Below are 25,436 nucleotides of genomic sequence, written 5' to 3'. Positions count from 1 at the left end.
GCTGTGTCTCCATTATAAAACGTAGTTTTCCACAGTTCTTGGATGGTAGTTGTAGTTTCCTTTTCAAAACTTTCGTTGTCTCATGAACTCGGCGCTGTCGGATGGGAGGGTACCGACGACTATTCCCCGGCTTCGATTACAAGTTTTATGGTGACCGAAATGAAATGTGGTGTCGATTTGTTGTCTTATGATTATTTCAAAAAGCTTCTGAAAATACTTATTTTAGAAATCAAACCTGTTAATATTTAATCACCAAAAATAAAATCAGAATAAAGTGATTTCATAAATTCTCCGAGCATTCGTTTCAATGTTCATCCCTCCTTATAAAATGGTGAGTTCTAGTATTTCGCTACTTTGAACGATCCCGCCAAAATCGAGTGCACTGCACTTCTACACTCTCCACGCAGTCGCGATACTATTCATTACAAACGCGTGGTAGTCAGAGTCAGACTGCTAATCACACTATGTCAGCTGGCTTTATGAAGATAGCGGTCACTGATGAGCACTAGAGGTAGCCACGGGAATTTTCTTTGCCAGGAATGAATTGGAGCTAACTGTGATGGGGATCGAGCGCGGACATTTGAGTGCAACTTATGGGACTGATTAGTACGGTGACCTCAGCTGCCGCCGGCGACGTTTGTCAACTCGACGTGTGATCACTGAGATCAGTATAAGTGACCCAGCACAGTGACGACCGAATATGCCGAAGGCGATTGCAGGCGTCAAAAAAATCCCGGTTTTGTCAGCACATTGGAGGCTACTTGTCTTTTTGAATTTTGACTTTGTTTCGCTTTGTGTTGCATAGGCATGCACGGCTTTAGATCGGGAAAAAATGTATATCACTTTTGGAAACAGCTATAAAGAAGCGATAGTTACGCATATCGCATTGCGATGATTGCGCTTTCAACAGTACGTTGACTAGAGGGTAAAACTTGACATTTGAAAAGAAGATAGAAGATATACAGACAGTGTAGACAAAGTGAAAGATCATGCCAGAATTTGTGCTGGTACTTGTCCGTGGTCTCAACCCGAACATACCAGACGTACTTTATGCCGGGCATGAATGACAGTATAGGCCTTCCTGTCTGTAAAATGTACGGCTCAGGTAGGCCAACACAAATGAAAACGGTCCTTTTCAGGACCAACAAATTTTCCAAAAAGAGAACTACCGAATCAAATGTGTTTGCATGTATTTGTTATACACAGTGTGTGTGCGTTTGTATCTTTCGGTACGCTCCGAGTATTTGGTGTTTTTCCCCGCCTTGAACAATCAACGCTACGTACGGAAAAAGTAAACAACGTATCGCTAATGACTCATTTGCAATTTGCATATCATGTCAATCATGCAGATTCAAACTGAACATCGAACGTTATACCGGCGATATTACCGGCAAATATTTTATCCTTTTTCTGGTTCCAGACGTCATTTCAAATTTAATTTCGTCAGAAACCAAGTATATTGTGCCCCAAATACTTATACACATATCCCTCAATTTCCAAGAAAAAAATTAATCGTTAGATTTCTTAATTAACGGTTTTTATGGACGGCGTCCAGAGCGTACCGAGTACGTTTGAATATCCCACCATTATGACCACTCTCGTAGGTTCTCGCGCTTTTATACGGGAGTTGGGGCTTTAACTACAACAACTTATATGTATTCTGTTTATCTACCTTGTGAAGAAAACTCCGTCGAAGATACATTGTATAGTAACTCGATTTGTCAATGTTACCAATTGTCTATGAATACAGCTACCTATACAGTATATCGAAAAGTAGCTGTGCTTCATCTGCCAATTAAGATGATCAGATTGAATTTGTTCATTTATTATATGTCTATTCAAAGTTTAGCCAGTGAACGGGAAGATGCAAAGGTGTAGATAGGTTCGTTTGCCCATGCCATGCATTTGCCGCCAGTATGAGAGAGAGAGAGAGAGAGAGAGAGAGAGAGAGAGAGAGAGAGAGAGAGAGACAGAGAGAGAGAGACAGAGACAGAGAGACAGAGACAGACAGACTGACAGACAGACAGAGACAGACAGACAGACAGACAGACAGACAGACAGACAGAGACAAAGACAGACAGACAGACAGACAGAGATGGAGGATGAGAGTAACCTTGTTGCAAATATGAATACATATAAAAATATGTACATGAAGTAGAGGAAATGAGAAATTTGTCACGTTATTGCCTAGAAGCTAGCGAAGCGTAAATATCAATGAACATGTTTAACTTACATGTACAATTTTGTACGGTTTAGAATGCCGTTTTACTCCACGTCAGATGTACATGTATGTCACAATAGACGTTGAGCAATGTTAGGGGTGATCTACATCCTATGATATACACAGATCCCCTTCTTATTATGACTACTATTCGTACATTTAGAAAATAATTTTGAGACTACTGAAGAAAAGATCGAAGCGACAACCTTTATGTCGGAGTTACATCTGCATGATACATTAAACGTCGCTTTGTCGCGAAGTTTCTCACATAAATATTTCACCATTGTAGTTTCTTCGGCATATTAAATTTGTTTCTAACCCTCGGTCGACACAGTTGAGAATATCCAGCTATGTTTGCAGAGACAAAGAATATTTTGATCGTAGCACCGGTGATTCAAAAAACTTTCAGATCCTTAAACCACGTAATTTTTCCAGAGGTAATTTTTAAATGTGCGCTTTAGACTTAAAAACTGGCTGAACAGTAGCTATGATGGCATTTGATTCTCTGTGTATTTCTTCAGAAACTTTTGTGTGATGCGCAACTATACATTTTGGCCGCAGTTCTATTACGCCGTGAGTTTCTGCCGTGTACGTCGTCCCTGGCATTTAAACTTGTTAGTATCTTGCGGAAACGAATATTTAGGCAACACTTAAACTCATCCATGTTATACTAATAGATATAAGACATGTTATGGAAACATCTTTCCCTATGAGTATGAAACAGAGTTGGTACAGAGGAAAGCGCGTGATAGAGAATAGTGATACTAGAAAAATCCATCACAGACAGATGGTTAGAGTCTCATGGTAGAAGGATGAGGAGTTAAAGCTTTTCCAAGGCAATGTTGTCGTACACTTATTAATAAGTGTGATATCCTTGTTTTTGCCCCTCTTAGCCTATAAGTTACGAGTAAAGAAGAGTTTGTATCCCTATTATAATATGGGACGTATGTTTGTCTTTCGAATGAAATGATGTGAGACTGTAGTTGATCAGACTCGGATTGACTCCCATTGGACTAACAAGGGGAAAAAAGACATTCCATTTATGGTTTCCTCCTAGATCTTTCGAATGTGTAAGATCTTGGATGTGCATGTTGAGTAATTAAGGAGAGCGGAACCTTAGAAACACACAATTGCTTCGCTTTAAAAATCTGATTCATTAATTACTAGGTATGATCAGAAGAACTCGTTTGTTCGATCGGAAAATGAATTGACAACGTGTGTCCCGTTCGCTTCGTTTAACACTTGCTCATAATTGTCGTTTGGATTAACTCAATAGCCAGGTCACAACTATATGTGGGTGTCATTGATGGTGTCCTCGAAGCCAAGGTTTCGTGTCTGTCTGGATAAGGCTTGGACACAAAATGATAAAATAAGCCTGTTTCAAGTACATGTATACGATATTCCCAGGGCAGACTATATCTGTTGTGCACTGATTACCCTTGCTGGAATACAAATACTCAGCTTCATACATTTTTCTTGATCACTTTTTCTTTCTGATTTGTTAGAAACGTTCATCGTGGTCTTTAAGAGGAGGTACGAGTGTCAATTCGTCTCAAAACAGGTCTTAAGTCGTGTTCAATGATATTTCTGACTGTAATATACATTTCTTAACAACCAGTGTGGGAATACACAATACTTAACTCACCCTGGGGCCATAGGTAATCAAAAGCGCCACTGCGACGGTAAACATTTACACCCAACATATGGTGAAAATCATTCATCCGAGCGCTAACAAACCGATCTCAACATGGGTGTCTCATAGCTTCGTATGTTTTGCTGTGTAGATATACAGGTTTAAGGTTTCTATGTACTCACTCAAAACAGGCAAAGAACAACAAATGACAGACATTGAAAAGCCGTTTAATATTTTGATGGTAATAAGATATGTATTTCCTATCTATTTATCGGAATGATCCAAAACAACACTGTAATATTTTAAAATTTATGAATTTGCTCCTCTGTCTAGGTTTACTTTGTGACTAGCAAATGAGGTGTGGTCATATACCGATTATGGTAGCTATCGTTATTACTATTAATGTTTTTGGCGTTTCGATGCTGAATTCAAATAACAATATATTGTAGGTAGCATGCATATAATTATTATATATGTATACTATCGTTAAGCCGATGACTTATGGTGACCGTCCAATAAAATGGGCTCATCCACGTCACTTTACACCATATGTTGCAAGCATAGGCTGATAGAACAAAGGATATTGGTCCTTCACGTGGTCTGGTGTTGTGAATCACACGTATTAATCTTCTTCATAACGTTGCAATGTTTGCCTCATAGCTCATAGAATTTTGATGAGCGTAAAGCGCTCTGTGGACTCTTGAACATTTCGATTTAGACGGGATTCTGTTCATACGTATGGGATCAATGGAAGTTTGCGTTTAACCACACGGCGAACGCGTACGTTTTATTACGTTTATCGCATGCCACTTACATCGAACCTCGTGTGCTCCATACGAGTAAATGGTTACTTGTTGATAACCTAGCGGGACGCATACTCATCAACTATTTTTAATTGACAACTTAGGGATTTAAAAATGATCAAATCATATCTTTTCAAAATTATACATGAAAAGATGATGAACTGTATAATAGTGATTTATATATATCAATACGCCGTTCGATGATGAAAATCGTTCTAGATTTTCCGTGTAATTTATGTAAGAGAAGCATGTAACATTATAGCCCAAACATGGGACTATGTACCCTCGAGGTAGGTGACCATTTTCCCGATGGATGAGAGGGGGCAAATCGTCTCCTGGCTCGAGAGTACATAGTCCCATGTTTGGGCTATAATATATATTGTTCTTATTAAGTGTGTTTGTGAATGTGTATATATATATATATTATATATATATATATATATATATATATATATATATATATATATATATATATATATACATACATATATATATACATACATATATATATATATATATATATATATATGTATATATATGTACTGTATATCTATTTATGCACCTATCTATGTTCATTCACGCAAACTTTCTGCATGAAATATTATAATTCTTTTATTATTTGTCGATATATCAGTTATGTTGGCCTGGTGGCAGGTGGTAGATTTAATATGTCCGTTGATAAGATTTTCCGATGTGCAGTGAGCTTTGTTCTAAATATATATGTAAATTATCGATTGTGTATAAAGCGCGGGCACAGCGACCATCCTGTCTGTTTTTCAGAAAATCTGTGTATGTTGGTGGGCACGTGTCATTCATACTTGTATAACTGTATTAGTCTGTGGTATTGCTTGGGTTAACAATCAGAAAAGATGAAATTATTACTTTTATGACATATACACTGTATCCGAAAACGGAACACCCCTTATTGAAAAAAGATTGGGGCATTCGCCTATGTTAGAAAAATAAACGTTTCATTCTTCCTCAGATCTTAAGGACTGATTCGCCAGAATAGGTTGCTATCAATGCCTCGCGGTGTAACGTATTGAAGTCTTGCTCAGTTTGTATCCGTCCATGTTGAATAACATTTTAGCTTTACGAGACAAGTAGGGTCTTTTGATATGTACAGTGCTGCAAGTAGTTCCATACACAATGCTGTGTTCTTTACAATGTAAAGGTGCCGATCATCAATCTGGGCACACTGACAAACCAACAAGCGACTCATTCATCGGAGGAAGTTGTTTACATTCAACTTACCGTCAAAACCGGGTCGCATTGTTTTGTCATACTTATTGAAGAGTTGATCCACGAAAAGGGTGGTGGCATTATCGTCGTGTTTGTCGTGTTCGTCTTCTTTGCTCCCTGCTTCACCCCCGGCGCCACCGTGGTCGTCGTCATCACTGTCGTCGTGACCGAAAGATTCACTTTTGTAGCCAGTTTCAGTGGCTGTTTTCTCTTCGTGGTCGCGTCCGTCGCCAACTACAGCAAAACTGCATTAATCAATGGGAACAGATAGAACAGATTTGACAAGCTGTCAACAACATGCCTATAAGGTCTTATGTTTTCCAATTTGATTAAACGCGACATAAGCTCGTGTGCTAGCATTTTTTCGTAAAACAAATACACAGTCAGACAAAATGATTCCGTTACGTTACCTTTTCGGATGAAGGAACATTACCAGTGTAATGACTATGTAGGCATTGCAATTGAAATTACACCGTCGTTGAACCATCGTTTTTAGGGCGCCACTTCCAATATAGTTAAGGTGTTAACGTAGAGACAGGAGACCCAAGGTGATATTCTGAACACCTCGTTGGCGGGTGAATCTGACAGTGACTTCGCTGATGCAAATGTTCAGAAACTGGTCTCTTCATCGATCTGCAGATGAGCTGTCCGCAGTACAGAGTGGTGAGCGTAGCGTCTCTGTACCTGCCTGTATCTAGCAGCCATGTGCAGGGATGACTGAGTTGAATGTTGAATGAATATCAATCAGTTGCCCCTGTGTAGACGTTACGAACGATACGCGCATGCGTGTTACCACTTCCAGATGATGTCAATCCCTCAGAGGACCGTTTCAAATCCACTATTCTTCTTTCACCCAATCATTATCTACTTTTCTACCTTTTTGGTGCCTTGATTTCGACTATGAAACTCATGTAAGGATCAATTGAAGCGAGAATGCAAGCGAGATATGAGTAATTCCGGACGAGTTTGAATTGCTGAAACACATTCCTATACAGACAATGGTGATTGCTCCTCCTTCGCAGCGTCACATATTCTGTGTCAATCTAGCTTCTGTGCCTTCAAAAAATTCCTGATTGAATTTTTCTACGAACTGAACTATCTATAACGAGGATATAAAATTTACCGAGCAGATACCACGTTCTGAAGAGATTCAACGCACTCTTTCACGATCTATACACTAAATACGCTAAATTTACTGTATGTATATTTTCACCCAGGCTGTTATTTTGCCATGCACGATTTTCCCTCGGTTCAAGGTGTCATTTTCAATTGAAAAAAAATCGCGACCAGATGGAAAAAAAAACGCTGGAATTGTGAATATGACCTGCATGTTCACCACTGCAAAGTTCAATTGCATTCAATTATATTTTTAGTATGTTCAGAACATACGTGTGATGAATTGTATGTATCTAAAATGTATGTATGTATGTATGTATGTATGTATGTATGTATGTATGTATGTATGTATGTATGTATGTATGTATGTATGTATGTATGTATTATGTATGTATGTATGTATGTCTGTCTGTCTATATCTATCCAGCTATCTATCTATCTGCGATGTGTGTGTACGTGTGCTTATGTATACTCGTACATTTTGATAGGTTTTGCCAAAGGTACAATGACACAGCGCCCGTTCGGCTCTATGGCAACTTCACCCGCGACGGGTTTTAAGACCTGCGGAAAAGAACTGTTTAGGATAATTTCTCAAACACGTTAAGTGTATTAGTATTTTGCAAATCGAAAAAAATATATCGTCATTATTTTAGCAATGTGTCCTCTAAAGGTAAAAAAGTTGCTGAGATTAGCGGAAAGCGGAGTCCGCTGAATACGTTCTCTACGGTGAGCGTACTGAATATGCTGGTCACGTCTTGCAAATTTGCCTGAAAGCAAGTTGACAAATTGCATATAGATCAAAATGATGTACGTCAAAAATAAAGAGCGGATACTATAATTATTTAAATCGTTCGTAAAAACCGCTTTATTCAATTACAATAATAAACCAACAGGAATTAACATTTTATACAGTACAAAATAGTTCAAGTTAAAATACAATAGTTTAAAATCCAATATAAGTATATTTACATTTACTTTACACCGAGCACGCTTATGAATTTTATATGACTGCTCTTAGTTATTTTTATTATTGTTCTAGTTTCTTACTCTTCTTAAAGTATTTGGAAAAAAAACATACAAATGCAGCATTCTGTACAGTGTATGAAATTAATGTTCACAGATCCATTTAAACCGAAATATACGATTCACTCGTCAACAACAACATTCAAGATCAAACACATGCAGGCTTGGGTGACTTGGCGCGCAATGAAAATTAACACGAAATTGTGTGGATTTGTGTTAGAGAGAGAGAGAGAGAGAGAGAGAGAGAGAGAGAGAGAGAGAGAGAGAGAGAGAGAGAGAGAGAGAGAGAGAGAGAGAGAGAGAGAGAGAGAGAGAGAGAGAGAGGGTGTGAATGGAAGATTTATAAACACAATGATGGAAAATAAGTCAGGAGTTACATTTGATTTCGTTTCAAACAATGCAGTGTTGAATGGCGTTTCAACACTGCTCGTTTCCCATAGGTATACGAGCCGTGCTTTTCACACATGATATAGTTGAAGTAGAGAGTAATCCACAAAAAAACATAGCTAAGCACACTTCCAAAAGAAACAATAATGAATCAATCTGATTAAGCAGAAAGACGAACTGACAAAGCTGAAATGTTTTATTAGGGATAGTATTGACAAATAGAACTTTTGTTTTCTGTGATTCTTTTATGCCTTGTTAATTTTTTTATATTTTTTATTTTGTTTGCTTTTATACTTTATTGTTTTTTAACACTTGTTGGATTTTAATTCTGTGTCTTTAATTAGGAGCCAATGGGATATTACAGCCTTATTGAGTTATTTTAAATCGATTTTAACTCGATTCTCTGAGTTATTTTGTATTTTCTTTGAATTTTTTATTTCTATACCTGTAATTTTCTGTAATGTGCAGACCACTGATACAAGGTGCGTAGTGGTCTGTAAACAATAAAGTGTTATTATTATTATTATTATTGAATTATTATATGAGCATGTAAATGGGTAATCATCTAATGTGAAGTATATAAATCAATGAAAATATAAGCAGACTCATCTAATGTGAAGTATATAAATCAATGAAAATATAAGCAGACTGTGTTCGAAAATGGGTTTATGGAATTTCAAATATTGTTCAATACTTTGCTGATATACCGCTTCTATTGACTCATTTTAAGATGTAGAGTAAATGACGTTTTCAGCGCCTTGTTTTGTGAAAACAGAAGACTTAATTGTTTCATGGGGATAGCGGCTAAGTTGACTTTCAAACATAAGTAAATTCTAGAATACTTATTTCTCAAACGCTATAATTTGCACGGTAACATTTATATTTTCTTCTTGATTTTGACCGAGAATTGTTTCAGATTTCCTTCCGAAAATTTTTTGCAAATGCTAAAATTTCGAGGCTCATAGCACCTCAATGTGTTTCAGGGAAAAATCATAAATCATATTTCTTCCTCCAGTAGAAAGAGTACGCGGAGGCAACGAGTATAAGTTATCGCAAATGTGAATGATAGCCGATTCATTTATTCAAAACTTTCCTCTATAACAGATCTACATGTCAACTCAGCCTGTTCATGTGTACACTGCCTTGTTCCTGTTACCATGGGAACTTCAGTCTGAACTAACATTCAAATGCGAACAATAAATGCATTTAACATGTAAAGACACTGTGCTGACGAGCTACATATATAGAGGGTGTTTTTACGGGTTTTGGAGTAGCACAATTACTGGCTATCGACCTATAAAACAAAAATAGTAAAAAAATAATATAAAGTTACAGTTGCCTTTAAACGCTGGTAGTAACTTGCTTGAGGGTATGACAAGAAGCAATATTGTTGGAAAATTTTGAATCAGACTTATTTTACGGAGGCTATTTTTGCCTACAAGACTTTCTGTATCATATTTTGGTTGTCATCGACTTTCGATGGTCGTCAACAAAATACTAGACAGGTTAATTGTGTAAGTTGTTTTTGACACAATGAGGATAAACAGCGGATGATGAGAACGATCTATATTATTGATATTTCTGCAATTATTTCTATCAGCTAGAAGTGAAATGTAGCTCTGTACTGCCAGCTTCATTAGAATTAATGACTGTTTAATGAGTTTGTTTCAGAGCTCATAAACATGATAATTTTGAGCTGCAAATACTGTGTTCACCTAACGAAAGAATCGGTATAGTCACAAGATTAAGAAAGTTGTATTTGCTGTATGTAAACAAGTAGTGAGAAAGGCTTTATGCGACATGCGTTATTTATAGCAGGTACGGGCCTTATTTTGGTCGGTAAGTCGTTGCAGTGATGTGGAAAATTGACGAAGAATGTTAAAGTACCGCTTTTCAAGCCTAGCACTCAACCGAACTGTTCAAATTTATATTTGACATTTATACGGTCATAAGTTCAGTAGGATCTTGCCTTGTTTCCAGAGTCAAAGGTACCCGCACAATTATCAAACAGGACAGTGTGAACTGCAAGCCGTTCCTGACTCGTACAAGCCACATGTTTTGATCGAACTACATTTGTAATTTTAAGAATATCGCCATGAGGCTAAAATTATTGTCACAGAATGGCAGTCACTGCAGTGAACGACAGTGGAATTCTGACCTTATATGTATGAATGCGCGATGCAAAAGTACGCGGTAAATCATATCGTCATGGTGCGAAAATATGTATTTAAAAATATCGATTTAAACTGCCTTTGAAAAGACTCGAGGGAAGTAAGCTTTCTTAGAGCTGAAAGGACAGTAAAGTGAACGAGTTTATCAGGGGTCTTGCAAGATTTAACGTCAGAGTATTCCCTCCTGCCTAAGTTGTTGTGGTTTCCTTACTAAAATGAAATGGAGTCACGCCATACTTTTTTAGCATTTTCTACGTTTTCATACATTTACTACATTTTTCAAGCAATCAAATCAGCATTTTAGGCCCTTTCTCTATCGCGTGACAATGTCATCCGTTTTCATGGTTCTACATCCATCCATCTAAAGACAATTCCCAGCCCCCTCACCCCAGCCTCGATCATTCCGAACTGTTTTTGTACACAGCGTGGTGTCACAGTATCACTTAGTAAAGGAAAAATGACGTCAAACGATGGAATCAGCCATCGCCTGAATTTCCTTTTCGTGTAGTACAGATTTTAATCACGAAAAGATGCCACAGCTACGATTGGCAGTGTAATAACTTTACAGGCACCGTGGAACACTGCAAAAGAGATAGAATCAGTTCAGTGTCAAAGAAAGGCAGAAAAAAGTTGCAACTATAATCTGTAGGTTCTATCTGTCGCCTAAAAGGGCACAATCATTAAATTCTCCTTCGTCTAAATTGCACAGTTGAAAAATCAGACGCATCAGAAAGCGGAATGTGGTGTGACATCAGACATGGCGATTATGCATTGATAAAAAACGGGAGCACATCGACTTATATGCAATCATTACAGTTAGGGTTGACCACCTTGTGAGCGATGTCGGGTCATGTCGAAAATATGGCGTGGTAGGTTCAAAACACAACTTATGGCGCGCACAGACAACATTGACCATTTTCACATACAATCCTTCAGACTCATTCCTGAATACTATTGTACAGTATCTAAATCATTACGAAGGACGCTGAAAATTCAAGCGCGATCATTCAAGTGAGGATGACCATACATTTTGCCAAAGCAGAAAAGACAAAATTTACGATTTAGTTTCAAGGACACTGTCAAACTTTTAATTGTGACCGTTTGGTATAGAATGGAGTGTGAATTATGTGATGAGCTATTTTAACAGATTGTTTTCATTGCCATGTGATCATATCGTCGACAATCGTGGAAACATAGGGTGTGATCCGAGTAATTACTCTTTTCATATAACTCAGCATTAGTGGACATTACAGCTTAAACTCAGTCGACCATTCTCTCGGTTATTTTGTGCAAGGGTGGGGGGGGGGGGGTGTTTAGGGAAGTTGTGCACAATGTGTTAAGAAATAGCATTGAATGATATTCAGTCAGTCGAGACGAATTCAAGTACCAGAGCAGTCTAATATCCGTGAATTGGAAAAGCAATACGGTTGTCACATGACAGATATGTACTATATAAAACTGAAGAGACTCTCATGTACTCAAGGTTTATGGCTCGTCGATCATAAAAACTCTCACATATGAAATTAAATTACTGCTTTTCCGTACCAAACTTTTCGTATTATCTGAAAGAAACTCATCAAAATTCGAAATTCATTTTCTGGTACCTACTTTAATTCATCCACCCTGGTTCAGGTAGCAACATTTGCACAGAAAACAGATTAAGCAAATTGGAAAAACACATTCAATATTTCCTATACTATCGGAAAGGGCTTATCGGTTTGAGAGCCTTTCAATTATTAATGCGGTCACATAACATGAGCACTTTAGAGTTGCCTGTGCAGGACAAATTGTTATCGAGATAGGAGTCTTTGTGCTTTTAGACTTGTTGTTATCTTACCATTTCTCAGCCACCAATTGATGCACAGATTGCATAATCGTACACGGTCTAACGTTGTATAATGCAAAATTACTGTTTTAGAAGGATGGAGTTTCAAGACATGTCAAATGACTTGCTTTTAAAAGCACTGCATTTTAATATTGAAATAGACACACAGATCGTGATGACATGCCTTGATACTGATATCTGAGCGATTTAGAAGAACTTCAGTGAATTTATAGGACTAATTGTCAAAATGTGTACTCCTTCATTCCTATCACGTGGGTACGACTAGAAAATGAAACACAGATTTTAAGCCAAAACTAGACATTGAATGGATTTTATACTTGTAATGTTTTGAATGGTTTTGTTACAGAATCAAAAATACTGTTAAGTATTTGCACTACCCCAAACAAGGGACATACTAAATTTTGATACAGGTCAGCAAAGGAAAATGCCAAAGCTCAAAACCATCCTAAACCAGCAATTGACCACCCCCCCCCCCCAAATAAAAGTTATTAGTACTATAACGTTTGAACATCACGGATGTACCTGCGTGCTTGTACGAAAAGTGACTCAAATGAACAAAACGGTTTTGCAAAAATATTTCTGAACTTTTCTGAATAAGTAGGCATATTTGGATAACTCATATCCTTATACTACGAATAGAGCTACTTTATACTCACGAATGAAATAGATGAGATTAAGCCCTAAGTGGCCTTCCATTTGGAGAATTACATCTGAAAGATTATATACCTGTAAGTAAAGCTCTTAATACGTTAGATCTCAAAGCTAACCCGACCGGTTTAAAAGTTTTGAGAGGAAATTTCAGTAATACCTGAAATGCTGTCAAACACACCGTGTTTTTATTATAAATGAACATACCATACTCATGTTGATATTGGGGCTTTTATTTCCATATTTTTCAATTTCTATAGTAAGCCATTTCCTTTCCATGAAGTGCGCGTTAAAAGCCATAAAGTTTCTTTGCTTGATACAGGTTTATAATTAATGTCACTTTCGCAAGAGTAATCTAAGTGAGTGTTTTCAGATCGCGCACCAGAGTCGATAATAGCAAAACGTCATTAGCAAATCATCACCAAATATAGCGGTGGTAATTTACAATCGACTTGTAAAATGACATTGGAAAAATAACCTTCAAAAAAACAAATTTCAAATCATGAAAATATATCGAGTAAATGTCGGAAATTGCAACCTACTTTGTGCGACTACGTCACAAGATGATAAAAGTTTTATACAACCGGATGGTAATTTGATAAGAGCTCTACGCGATAAAGTGGTCTCGCTTTTGACTCACATGCTTTTGTAACTTTGTTGTCACGTGACTCGTACATAATATTTCGTATTTTAATATTCATCAACCATGTACCAGTCTTCTATATGCTAACTGTTTTCCATGGCATTTTTGAACATTTTTATGTCGATAAATTTGGACAGCTCTATACCGAGGACTCGTGAAATAAAAAAAATGAAATCTCGCGAGGAGCTAAAAATTCAAACAATGTGATAGCAGCCTAAATGAATCAGTTCATATTATTTTTTTAATTATTTTGTTAAATAGTGATCGATCGCATGGGACGATGTTATGAAGAACGATTGCACCTGCTGTCGACTTCCTTGCGTTGATTCCTCTGTATCTGTTTATGAGTGATTTGTGCTGTCCGTTGGTCGGCCTTTTCTGTGATATTTTTGAAAAAATAACTTTTGGTCGAACCCGGCAACGTCCCTCCCGAAACAAAATGGAAAAAAAATCACGCTTATTGTGCACTCTCACGATCGACGGACCCTCAATGTGAGTTCTGGCATTACTTCTACAAATACTAACATGCTATTGTTAACTTTTATATTGCTCTTTTAAAATATGGTGACCGGTTTTAATGTGAATTGTACCCGGCACCTAAAATACCTTCACAAGATTCAGTATTTCAAAACATATGGCCATGGACGCACAAAATGGCAACATTTAGTTTGTTAGGCTGGTTTCATATTTTCATGACGTTTGGAATCCCAATGCTGTACTTGACCCCTGCATGTCCAGCTGGTGACTCTCTATACAAAGATAGAACAACAATTTGCATGTGCACTCCCACTCCTCAATCAAATGCCCATGTCATACATTACAGTAGCATACTGTACTCAATGCCTTTGTGTATACCCGTCTGTGCATCGAGAAATGTGTGAATTACATTCAATGGAGGGAAATCTAAAGTATGCTATTAGCACAAGCAACGAAACACAATACAATAGTCGTTCCGTAAGCCTTTTCGGGAACATAATTTATTGGAATCCCTCGATATAACCTTGACGCAATAAACAAACGTTTACTGTTTATAGGGCTTAAAGTCTTCTCGTATTTTTCTAATCATATGGCTCCAACGGTACTTTCAGCTTTATTGTAAGATGACAGAGAAAATAATTTGTCTTTCAAAATCTTGCAAAATTATTTAAAATTGATGTGTATTTGATATGAAAACTGGGAAAGAAGTCTATTTCTAATTGGCATGGTTTCTCAACATTTGTAAATTTGGACATTGCACTGAGCAGTCTCTACTAGTTTTTAAGTTTCAGCAATTGCTTTCATGACCGGTCTACGATGATGGTCATTTGAATGGAGACGTGGCTCTGTACTTTAGTATGCAAGTAGATTACATTTATGAATATCGTTTTCAAATATACAGTGTTTTTTCTCTGGTGAAAAAGAAAGGCTTCAAAGATTGTTCTTTCAATTAAGGTAATATGCGCCTCGAAAGTGAAAGGCTTAAACTTTTGCTCAAACTTTCCTCAGTGAAAATGTAGACCATTCTCTTATCAAAGCAAAAATAAAAGTCAGGGGTCATCGTGCAAAATTTGGCACTAGACAGACAAATTACTTAAGATTTCACGATATTTGAAATTCAATGGCCAACGCCTATATTAACTCTATGGGGTAAAATACAATTTTCGATTTTTAGAAAAAAATAGACTGTAAATTTTTTTTTCATCAAGAGCTTTAAAATTAGCTCCTACAAGTGGTAGATCAAACAAGGATTGATAAAATTTGAAAGTCCGAACTTTTGTCCCAGAGGCACGTTCTACCTTACGTGAATTATACTCCTGTAACACAGAAAGCAGTAGGCGGGAATTTCGAAGTCAACTCAATCGATTTTATTTTCAATGATGACAATTTTTGTTAAAGAAGTTCTCTCGCTACGAATGTATGTTTCAGTTCCAAGGACCACAGCACTAAGGAACACAGTGGGACTTAGAGGTATACAGTCGTCGGAACTGCGCTCCAATCTCGTAAAGGACCCATACGACCAATGTAAACACTGTATCCAACGTACGATAGTGATCGATAAAAGTTAAAACATGTCTGTTATAATCTACATCGTATACTTTAAATGTTGCAGCTATGATGATGAGGTGCGTCTGGATATCGTGCACGAAATACATTGTTTGTAAACAAGAAACTCGCACAGGCGCAGTTCGGACGACTGTTTCCCTTCAACTAAAGCACTTACTAAGAGTTGAGTGATACAGCGACAACTTTCTACTTTTCTATCAAAAACAATCATAGACACTAACCTCCATGCACATATGTTACAATATCACACTACACAATATATCGATCGAAAACGCTCAGCGAGAAACCATTCATGCTTGACAATATGTCTGCATAACTGAAGATACGGTCCTAAACAAAACAAAGTGTTGCATACGGTGTGGGTTTTTTTTATAAATGATCTGACAGAATCCCCAAAATGCCTCGTACACTTGTCAATGTAGAAGATCTTTTAAAGCGCAGTGGTCGTCGCGCTGCGCATGCTCCTGAGGGGTCCCCCCCCCCCTGTTGAAAACATATCCAAGAATGCCGCACAAGGTTACGGGTTGATTATTATGTTTTGCGATATTGTTATTGTTTTATTTGCAATATATATATATATATATATATATATATATATATATATATATATATATATATATATATATATATATATATATAATGTTGACCATATAGTGACGTATTTTTACTGTACTGTACATAGCATTGTGTACAACCAGCGTGACCGCGCGAGATCAAACCCATTTGTTCACTGTGACTGCGTGCAGTAAACGCAGCGACATAATGTGCCGAGTGTAGTGTCTCAATGTTCGTAGCCTTACATGAGTTTATAAATAGAAATACACCACTGAAGTTCGTTTCCGATCTTAATATTTTACTATTGCATGATGTTGAGTCTTACAAAGGCGTTAACAAAGTGGGGGACCGCTGCCATCTTACTCAGATTGAAGTTGAGAAGACTTATGTTTACAAAAATTCATGTTTTAACAACAAAAAAATCGCGCACGCGCAGCGCGACGACCACTGCGCTTTAAACCACTGACGTCCGTGCAGCTGTTGTTGTTTTTACTCTTTTTGTGAATTCGCGATTTTGGAAGCATTTCTAACTGTATCCATTTTGAACCATAGAGGAATGCACCATTATAGTATGGCAGGGGTGGGTGGCTACGAAAGGATCACTTCATTATCATTTTGTCATTTTAAGGCCCTCATCTTCTCGACTGAGGGTGAGGTAAATTGCATATAATGTTGTATGATTGATGTCAATAGAATTCTTTGCAATTCATTTATTTCTATATGCGATGTCATCGACTGCGGCATGCCAGAAATCTTCGTTACCTTGTTTCTACATAGTTAAATTAATAGCTATTTTTTCATGTGTTTTTACACTACAGTAGAGGGCCCCTTAACTATCTCAGGTTTTTATGATATGTCAAAAAGAAAAACCTTTCCTCTTTGACCTCTATGTTATATGGTTATTCTGTCAGCAAGTACTTTTCACAATTTATTGCCTACATCAACAAATTGATAGTATATTTTACTGTTGCTGGCAAAAGCGCCGCTGTTCACAGCTTCTTTGTCGACCAACCTTCCACGAGCAAATGTTTATCCTTGAAACACTTTGAAATCAATATCCGCGTAATTTTGCGTTCCGGAAAAATCTCATCTTCCATACCCTGAAACTGGCATTTGACAAAGAGTGATAATTCGCAGTTACTAATGTATCAAGAAATTCTGTCTCTTTAAAAGAATATAGCCTTTCTGGTATATTAAACCGGTCGATTCGTGTTGATGAACCAAAAGGACGGGTTAAATGTATCTCCAATGGATAGTTTTTGATTTTAATAATATAAAGAAACCGAATTCGTTGCCTCAGAACAATATGTATGTATGTATGTGTGTATGTATGTATGTATGTATGTATGTATGTATGTATGTATGTATGTATGTATGTATGTATGTATGTATGTATGTATGTATGTATGTATGTATGTATGTATGTATGTATGTATGTATGTATGTATGTATGTATGTATGCATGTATGCATGTATGCATGCATGCATGTATGTATGTATGTATGTATGTATGTATGTATGTATGTATGTATGTATGTATGTATGTATGTATGTATGTATGTATGTATGTATGTATGTATGTATGTGTTTGATAGATGAATGGATGGATTGATGGAGGATGCATGGATGGATGGTTGGATGGATGCTTGACCGTATGTTTAATTACGGACAGACGTAAAATCAGGTGCAGCCAACGAACAATGCACTTTTAAAAAGGTCCTTACTATGATAAGATATATTGTGCATGACAAATAATGTGAACTGACTAATTTTAAATCAAGAGGGTAATTAATTAGCTGTTCATAATTTGCCCTCCCACAGAAAATTTTTCAACTTACCCTCCCACACTCAAACTTCATTTTTACCTACTCCCTACTTATTTTTGCCTGTTTCCCCTCCCCATTGTGAATTTTGGCAGTTCCCTCGCCCTGTGGTGAAATAAAACTTGCCAATTTCCCCTGCCCTGGAAACAATTCCCCTCAAAAAGTTTTTCGCCAAGCCCTGTCCCCAGGACAGCCAACCGATATCCGCCCTGCCCTACAAAAAAAACTAAAATTTGCTCCCCTACCACCTAAAAACATGTCCCCTGCCCTAGCACGATTAAAATTTCCCCTGCCCTCAAAAATTGCTCCTGGAATAGCTTTTTCGATGAATAGCTCCGTTGGCTGCACCTGTAATATGTTTCTACAAAGGTTACAATTGATAATAATGAGCATTGGTCATAGCGGTAAGGTCAAGAATTATAAGAAGTGTTTCGGCCTGCTTGTGAAATAAATCTAGTAAAACTTGCTAGTACCTCTAAAGCGTAACCACTCCCAGTATAGCATGCTCTCTCTCTCTCTCTCTCTCTCTCTCTCTCTCTCTCTAGGAATTTCCAGGAATCCAAAGGATTACTAATTTATCTCTCCATAAGTTCTCCTTTTTTTCTCTACCTGTACGTCAGTTGATTATACATAAACATTGAAGATTTCTAATACATGGAATCTGTTATTATATTGTCTATTTATCTATTTATATATTTTACCGGTAAACCGTGCATTTGCTACCCCAAGGACTTATGTTTGCCCACCATCACTTAGTGCAGACGATTATCTGTGTGAGGGTTATTAATCTGGCCCAACAGCCCATTAGAAGCTCGTGAAGTAAAATAGACTTTACCGATAACTGAAAATGGGAGCTTTCTGTTTTGCTCGATTACCCGCAATGATACTCGTTAGTGCCATCAGCTAATGGAAATCATAATGGTTGGCAATCAATTCATATATTGGCTGGTTTTTTTTGAGTATACAGAATTTACAATTTGTTCACATGTGTTTAGTAACGTTCTTGTGATTGAACACTTCGAAATGACCGATGGTAAAACATAGGTATAACCGCTTGAGGGATAAGTGTTGAAGAAAGACCTTCAAGACTTGTTTGGTATGCACGGGGCTACGCTATCGTTTTTACGAGGGGCAGGTGTGTCGGTATCCGACGCCACATCCTCTGCTATTCCGTTTTATACGACACTAATTTGTCACCATATCCGTACAGCCGCCCCACCATGCCATCGGACATCCGCTTTTGGGCATGTCAAGTGAACCCGTTCAGACTAAACGTCCACTGTACAGCTTGTAATACCTACAAATCTTCGTATGCATCGTCAATAAGCCAGAGAACACATTCTGTAGTTTACATTACAGAGTAAGCGTCACTTTGAACTTGATTGTTGTGTTTATTGATTTATGTTTGAAAGGCCCCACTGTTTCCAGTCACCTTTACGATGCCTATTGCCACGAGACGGACTCGCAATATACATTAGGAAAAAATACTAAACTACCGAATGGGCGCATAACTGAACCGATTTTAAAAATTAAGATCCATAAACTGCGAAAGGATTCAGCGAGATAAATAGCGGAATAATGATTCAGATGCTGTCAGTTATTTAGATAATGAAACGATGTATGTGAAAAAGAATGCCCAAACACCAAAACGTTCTTTTTACGAGAGCTTTACAAACGTGCTCAATTGACTGACAGCTCACTCTCGACGAGTGAATTTGCTTAGGAAAAGCAAGATTTGTCACTTGCAAGCCTCCTTTAAATTGAGCGAGTCACTATATGTCTTGTCACGGCTTAAACTATCAAGTTTCATCTCCATGGGGGAATACTCGCAAAATCTTGAGGACTGGGGACATTTTCAGTGTAGAAAAACTACCGTCAGTTTTCAAAGCCAAATGTGCACGTCTGCATAAGTGTGTATAGACAACACTGTGACAACACTCAGCTTTTAAATCCCAGAGGTATGCTGCATGTGCTACTAGCTCCATACACCCATAATCCCCGAACATCATCAAAAGATCTATCTATCTATCTATCTATCTATCTATCTATCTATCTATCTATCTATCTATCTATCTATCTATCTATCTATCTATCTATCTATCTATCTTATCTATTTATCTATCTATCTATCTATCTATCTATCTATTTATCTATCTATCTATCTATCTGTCTGTCTGTCTGTCCGTCCAGATAGATAGATAGATAGATAGATAGATAGATAGATAGATAGATAGATAGATAGATAGATAGATAGACTGATAGATTGATAGATTGATAGACAGATAATAACACAAATTACTTCAAGTACAAAGTAATGAAATCTGTTACTGAAGTTTCATGCGTCCCGCAATCTTCAGACAGAAGTGAAAGGATTCCTAGCAACACTCACATTCATATGTTTGGGACATACCATTCTATTTGTTGGTGGTGTTAAAATTTGATAAACAATATTTGTTTTGGTGGGGACATTTTGAAACCAACTCAGAGCGTTTGTTTAATAGCGTAGATTTGTCAGCGTTGATAATGCGCGGGTTTCTGATATACAAAGATTACGTCGCTTGCTTATGTTAGAGTAGCTCGATGCTTTGTCAATAATTGACCACGAAATGTCAAGCACTTGGTCCTTACACTTTAACGTATATACTTTGACAACATGCCTGCATGGTTAGAATAAGTTTTTATCACGGCTTCTACATTAAGACAATGCTGGAAGTCACTGATAATTGTTGCCATTCCACTTAAACTTTGAGTGATTTCAAGTAAATTGTAAAACATTCAAGCCGTCTAAGCGGCAAAATGGCATAATTTCTAAGTACACCATGACTGCCAGTATAGTATGCACTGTGATCTGTTTGTGATGATGAGTGTAAAGACGCGGTGTATTGATCATTCTATTATTAAGCCACTAACAGAGTTCAATCTAGCATATCCTATACCACCGTGGGTAGCTGAGCTAAATGTGTTTCCAAAATGCACGGTTTAGAAAGGAAGTTGAAATTAATTTGCGATAGCATGCTTCACTTCACGAGAAAGATTACTTCCGATAAAGACTTGCCTTCCCTTCGGCCTTCGCTATTATTAAGTTAAATTGGGCAGAAAATACATATATCGGTTTGTAATTGTTGTGATACTAATCGATCACATGCAAGTTTCCTATACCTCTTGAAACCCGCGTCATACTGGACTTACACCTGACCAAACAGTCGAGAGTCGGATATCACGCCGCGCCGGTAAAAACAGCAGGTGGTTTTATTGCCTTACTAAATCCTTATTGTCGATAATGATAACCTGATGGAAGAAGGCCTTTACAACAGCCTTGGTCACGACCTTTGTGCCTTCGACGAGTCTCTTGAGATTAACTCAGACGGTAACTAGCGTTGAAATTATTGACGGTGTGCCGAGAAACACCGATATAGAACACTAGTAATTTTACTGCCTTCAAGCCAAAATGTGATAACAATTGGTAATTAGATAGGAGTTTCTTCCACAAATTCGCAAAGTTTGGATAAAAGCACTCGTCAGTAAAAAACAGGTTTAGGAGTTCTAAAATCGTTGAACAATCCGCAGTACGAATGTCCACCAGGTACGTCACAACAAGAATCACAGAGATGAACGTGTTGTAGAAAGTGATACCTTGATTTATAAAAATGTAGCTACAAACATTAAACTTCGTAAAATACTGAGATACTAATCGCATATTAACAAGGCACCTACGTTTATACTGTTGCGTCGAAGTTCAGTTTTAGTGTCAAACCAGTGACCTCGAATCGATAAATCTCATCAATTCTGACATGTCACCATAAGCTAATGTAAGTTGATCGTCGCAAAGCCGTAACCTGTCTAGATTTCAAACAGCGGCAAAAACTTACACATTTAAGCGCTATGTGACCGACATACAGATCGAGGTGTGACTCAAATTGATACAGAAAGTACTTAGGTTCCAAGGTAACCCATGAAAAAGAAGCAACGTGTTCCCTTCCCACAGTTCATTGGGTAAAGTGATCGCATAGGAGTGTTTTTCTTAAGTAATTCAATTACAGTACAGGGTAATGATTATTTTGTTAACATGTACGCTACCACGACCAATGTCCGTATCTCGCCTGTATTTGAAGCCAATAGAATATTGTCAAACAATATTCACCGTTTCTTTAATAATATTTCTCTTCTCACATACATACATACATACATACATACATACATACATACATACATACATACATACATACATACATACATACATATAGACATAGATATGTAGACAAGCAGATAATGGATAGGTTGGTAGGCAGGTAGATAGATGCTTGGTTAGATGTTCATTAAAAAGGGCAGAATGCAAGAGACAGAGGTAGAGACACAAAGATAGAGATGAAAACAGACATATAGAGAAATACAATCAGAGACGAAGTCACTATCACACGGAGAGAGAGAGAGAGAGAGAGAGAGAGAGAGAGAGAGAGAGAGAGAGAGAGAGAGAGAGAGAGAGAGAGAGAGAGAGAGAGAGAGAGAGAACGGCAAAGAGCATTATGCAGTTAGATGCTTTTGCCAAATAGTGAGTGGGTTAATAACCCCACGTAACAATAATTTGTACTCCTTGCATGAAATTTAATTTACATTATTTGGTGTAGCGACCAATGATAGGTCAAAAAAATCATTTTAGGTGATCGTTTTGTCATCATGTTTCCACATGAAGGTGTCAAACGTTCTTGATTACAAACGTTGTTAATTTTAATCAGGAGCTGAACTGCCTGCCTGTTTGTCCGTCTCTCCCACGACTCCTAATCGATCATTTCAATGCACCAGACATCATCATGATCCTTTTCGCCATCATCACTACCGCCACCACTACCATCATCGTAATAATCATCATTGTCAATACTGCATGGCCATCGGTAGAGGTTTGTTTTTTGTTGATGTAAATTCACAGAGCGAGAGTCTAACAGAAGGCATTAAGTGTTGTCCTGCAAACCATGACAAAATTTGCTCCTGGAATGCGGCGTATCTGAAGTACAACATTCTTACTGAAGGTAGAGGGCGATTACGACTGAAATTGCGTTACGCTGATAAAGTTTCACTGAGTTCACTAGAGGGCACTCTTTGTAATCAAGCTTCTAGCGACCAAGACTCGCCTTTTTAGCTTGGAGAGAAGGGGGAAATAACGTTGGGTGGAATCAGGAATATTTCGGGTACAATATGGCGAAATTCCGAAATTTCCAGCAAACACCTTCTCTACCAGTAAATATACAATTAAAATGTACCTTGATTAAAAATTAAAATACGACGTAGCGGAAAGAGCGGGGCCTTTTTTATCATCTGTCTCCAAAATACGATGTTTAATAGTAAACCTCTTGTAGCCATTACCCCTTGAACAAGAGCTCTCCGCTACGTCCCCCTGAACACAAAGGTCCCGATTCAAGACTATGTGAGCCATGAATATCATTAAAAGAATAACACTGTCACAACAAAAACCAGCAGACCTTATCCCTTCCCCCGGAACTACCAAATGCTGCTCAAATACAGTCGGAACGCAAGTGGCGTCGTTGAGGGCGTCGATCAGGAAACATGACGTCACTATTTTCAAAATGGCTGCTGAATTGCAGGGGCTGCCGAGTCTGATCGAAAATGCGTTAGTTTTTCTGATTTCCTTGACATTTATATTTAAACATCGCTAGTGTTGATAAGGATATACCCTACCCGTCATCTCAGTGGAATGCCATGTCTGTTGTTGGATCAGATGACATTGTATACATTTTTCCACGCATCGACCTTGGCATAAACAACGGAGGATAATCGCGATTTTCAAGATTAGTGACGGTTTTTTTCACGAAGTACCGACGGTAGCAAGAGAAGTCAATTTTATCTGTGAAGGTAATTTATTTGAGCATATCGCAGCGAAGTATGAACATTGTCGGACTGTTTATATCAAATGCTGCAGTTTACTGTGAACCATAGTGATAGCCGGTTTTACAATGCATAGGCTATGGCATATAGCTACATGTACAATAGACTGGCCATAGCATGAGGCAAAACTAACTTGAAGTGTTATGGAACATTGCAATGCTTGGCAAATAAATACTTTAATTTCATCTTACTGGGTTTGAACTCTCTTTTGTGGCAGTAATAATCGTGAAACACTATAGGCTGTTTGTTGATGTATAGCAGCTTGTATATACCATGGAGGTCCATGTATATACTGAAGAGGATAAAAGTAGTAATCAATTTTGAAACATGTTACTGCAAAAATGGTGTCAGGAAAGTTGTACTTTGACTGCAGAAATGGTAGGATTGGCAATTAAACACAGAGTGTTGTATCATTACTTTCATCAGATTCATCAGATTGGCAACCATGATCAATATCTAAGTCAGATTCATCCATATTATCAATTGCATGTAAGGCCTCCATGTCTTCAATAAGAGATTCAGTGTCCTCATCAATACAGACTTCCTCACTATTTATTAGGTATTCCTCGTGGTTGTTATCATCCTCTTCTGCCTCATCCAAAACAGTCAAATATTCAGGTGATTGCATATTGGCAGTATTTGCCTGCTGTGGTATATTAACACATTGTAGGCACTGACAGCCAGGACCACAAACATTTCCCAGCTTTAGGCATTTACAACATTTGTTAGCACATTTTGATTTTTTGCACTTGCACCCCTTTGTCCAAAATTCAACGGTTTTCTTGACTTTTTCAAAGTTTTCATTTGAATCCCAGATGACATTTATCAGTCCATTCTGTACCTTCCAACCAAATACATCTATTGGTGGTACACTTGCATCAGCATTTTTAGCATTAGTCCACAGACCAGATACCCAACATGTTCTGTACCAGTGGAATTTCAAGGCATCATTTGATGGTAAAAAGCCAACTTCACTGTCAATTCTATCCCATATTTTATTTCTTATGTCATCAAGCCATATCTGGTGTATCTTGAGGCTTGGTATGGATGTTTCATTGATGAAAGACTGAAAATGTTCTTTTGGGCCTTGATATTCTGGGAAAGCCGATGAGTGTTTATGATAATATACACAGCCTATCAATCGGTAAAATGCCAAAAGGCCTTTTTCTTTATCATCTCCACCAGTGTTTTCCAACATACCAGTAATATGCTCATTTTCTGTTCCAGTTATAAATTTAGCATCTCTGAAAAATGTATCTAAAAATGTTTTCTTACCACAACCACGGAAATATGAAATGTAGTCACATCCACTGCAGATGAACAAGGTTTGAAAGATTTTGCCAATTTTGGTGGCAATATAGAGGTCAAATCAAGGTCATGTTTC

General features: G+C 37.6%; 1 protein-coding gene across 1 annotated transcript in view; it reads right to left on the bottom strand.

Moving 5' to 3' along the window:
• Nucleotides 1-6,649, bottom strand: part of LOC139121404 (glycine receptor subunit alphaZ1-like) — a 50,382-nt gene extending 43,733 nt beyond the window's left edge. Inside the window, exons 1-2 of the mRNA XM_070686241.1 lie at nucleotides 6,310-6,649; nucleotides 5,912-6,144 (exon numbers count right to left, since the gene is read on the bottom strand). Coding sequence (XP_070542342.1) covers nucleotides 5,912-6,144; nucleotides 6,310-6,386 — 310 coding nt within the window. The 5' untranslated portion in view covers nucleotides 6,387-6,649. The remainder of the gene's footprint in view (nucleotides 1-5,911; nucleotides 6,145-6,309) is intronic.
• Nucleotides 6,650-25,436: the final 18,787 nt, after the last annotated feature.

The sequence above is a fragment of the Ptychodera flava genome, chromosome 21 (genome assembly GCF_041260155.1).
Source record: "Ptychodera flava strain L36383 chromosome 21, AS_Pfla_20210202, whole genome shotgun sequence".
NCBI classification, from domain to species: domain Eukaryota; kingdom Metazoa; phylum Hemichordata; class Enteropneusta; family Ptychoderidae; genus Ptychodera; species Ptychodera flava.
This window is presented reverse-complemented; position numbering and strand designations above follow the sequence as displayed.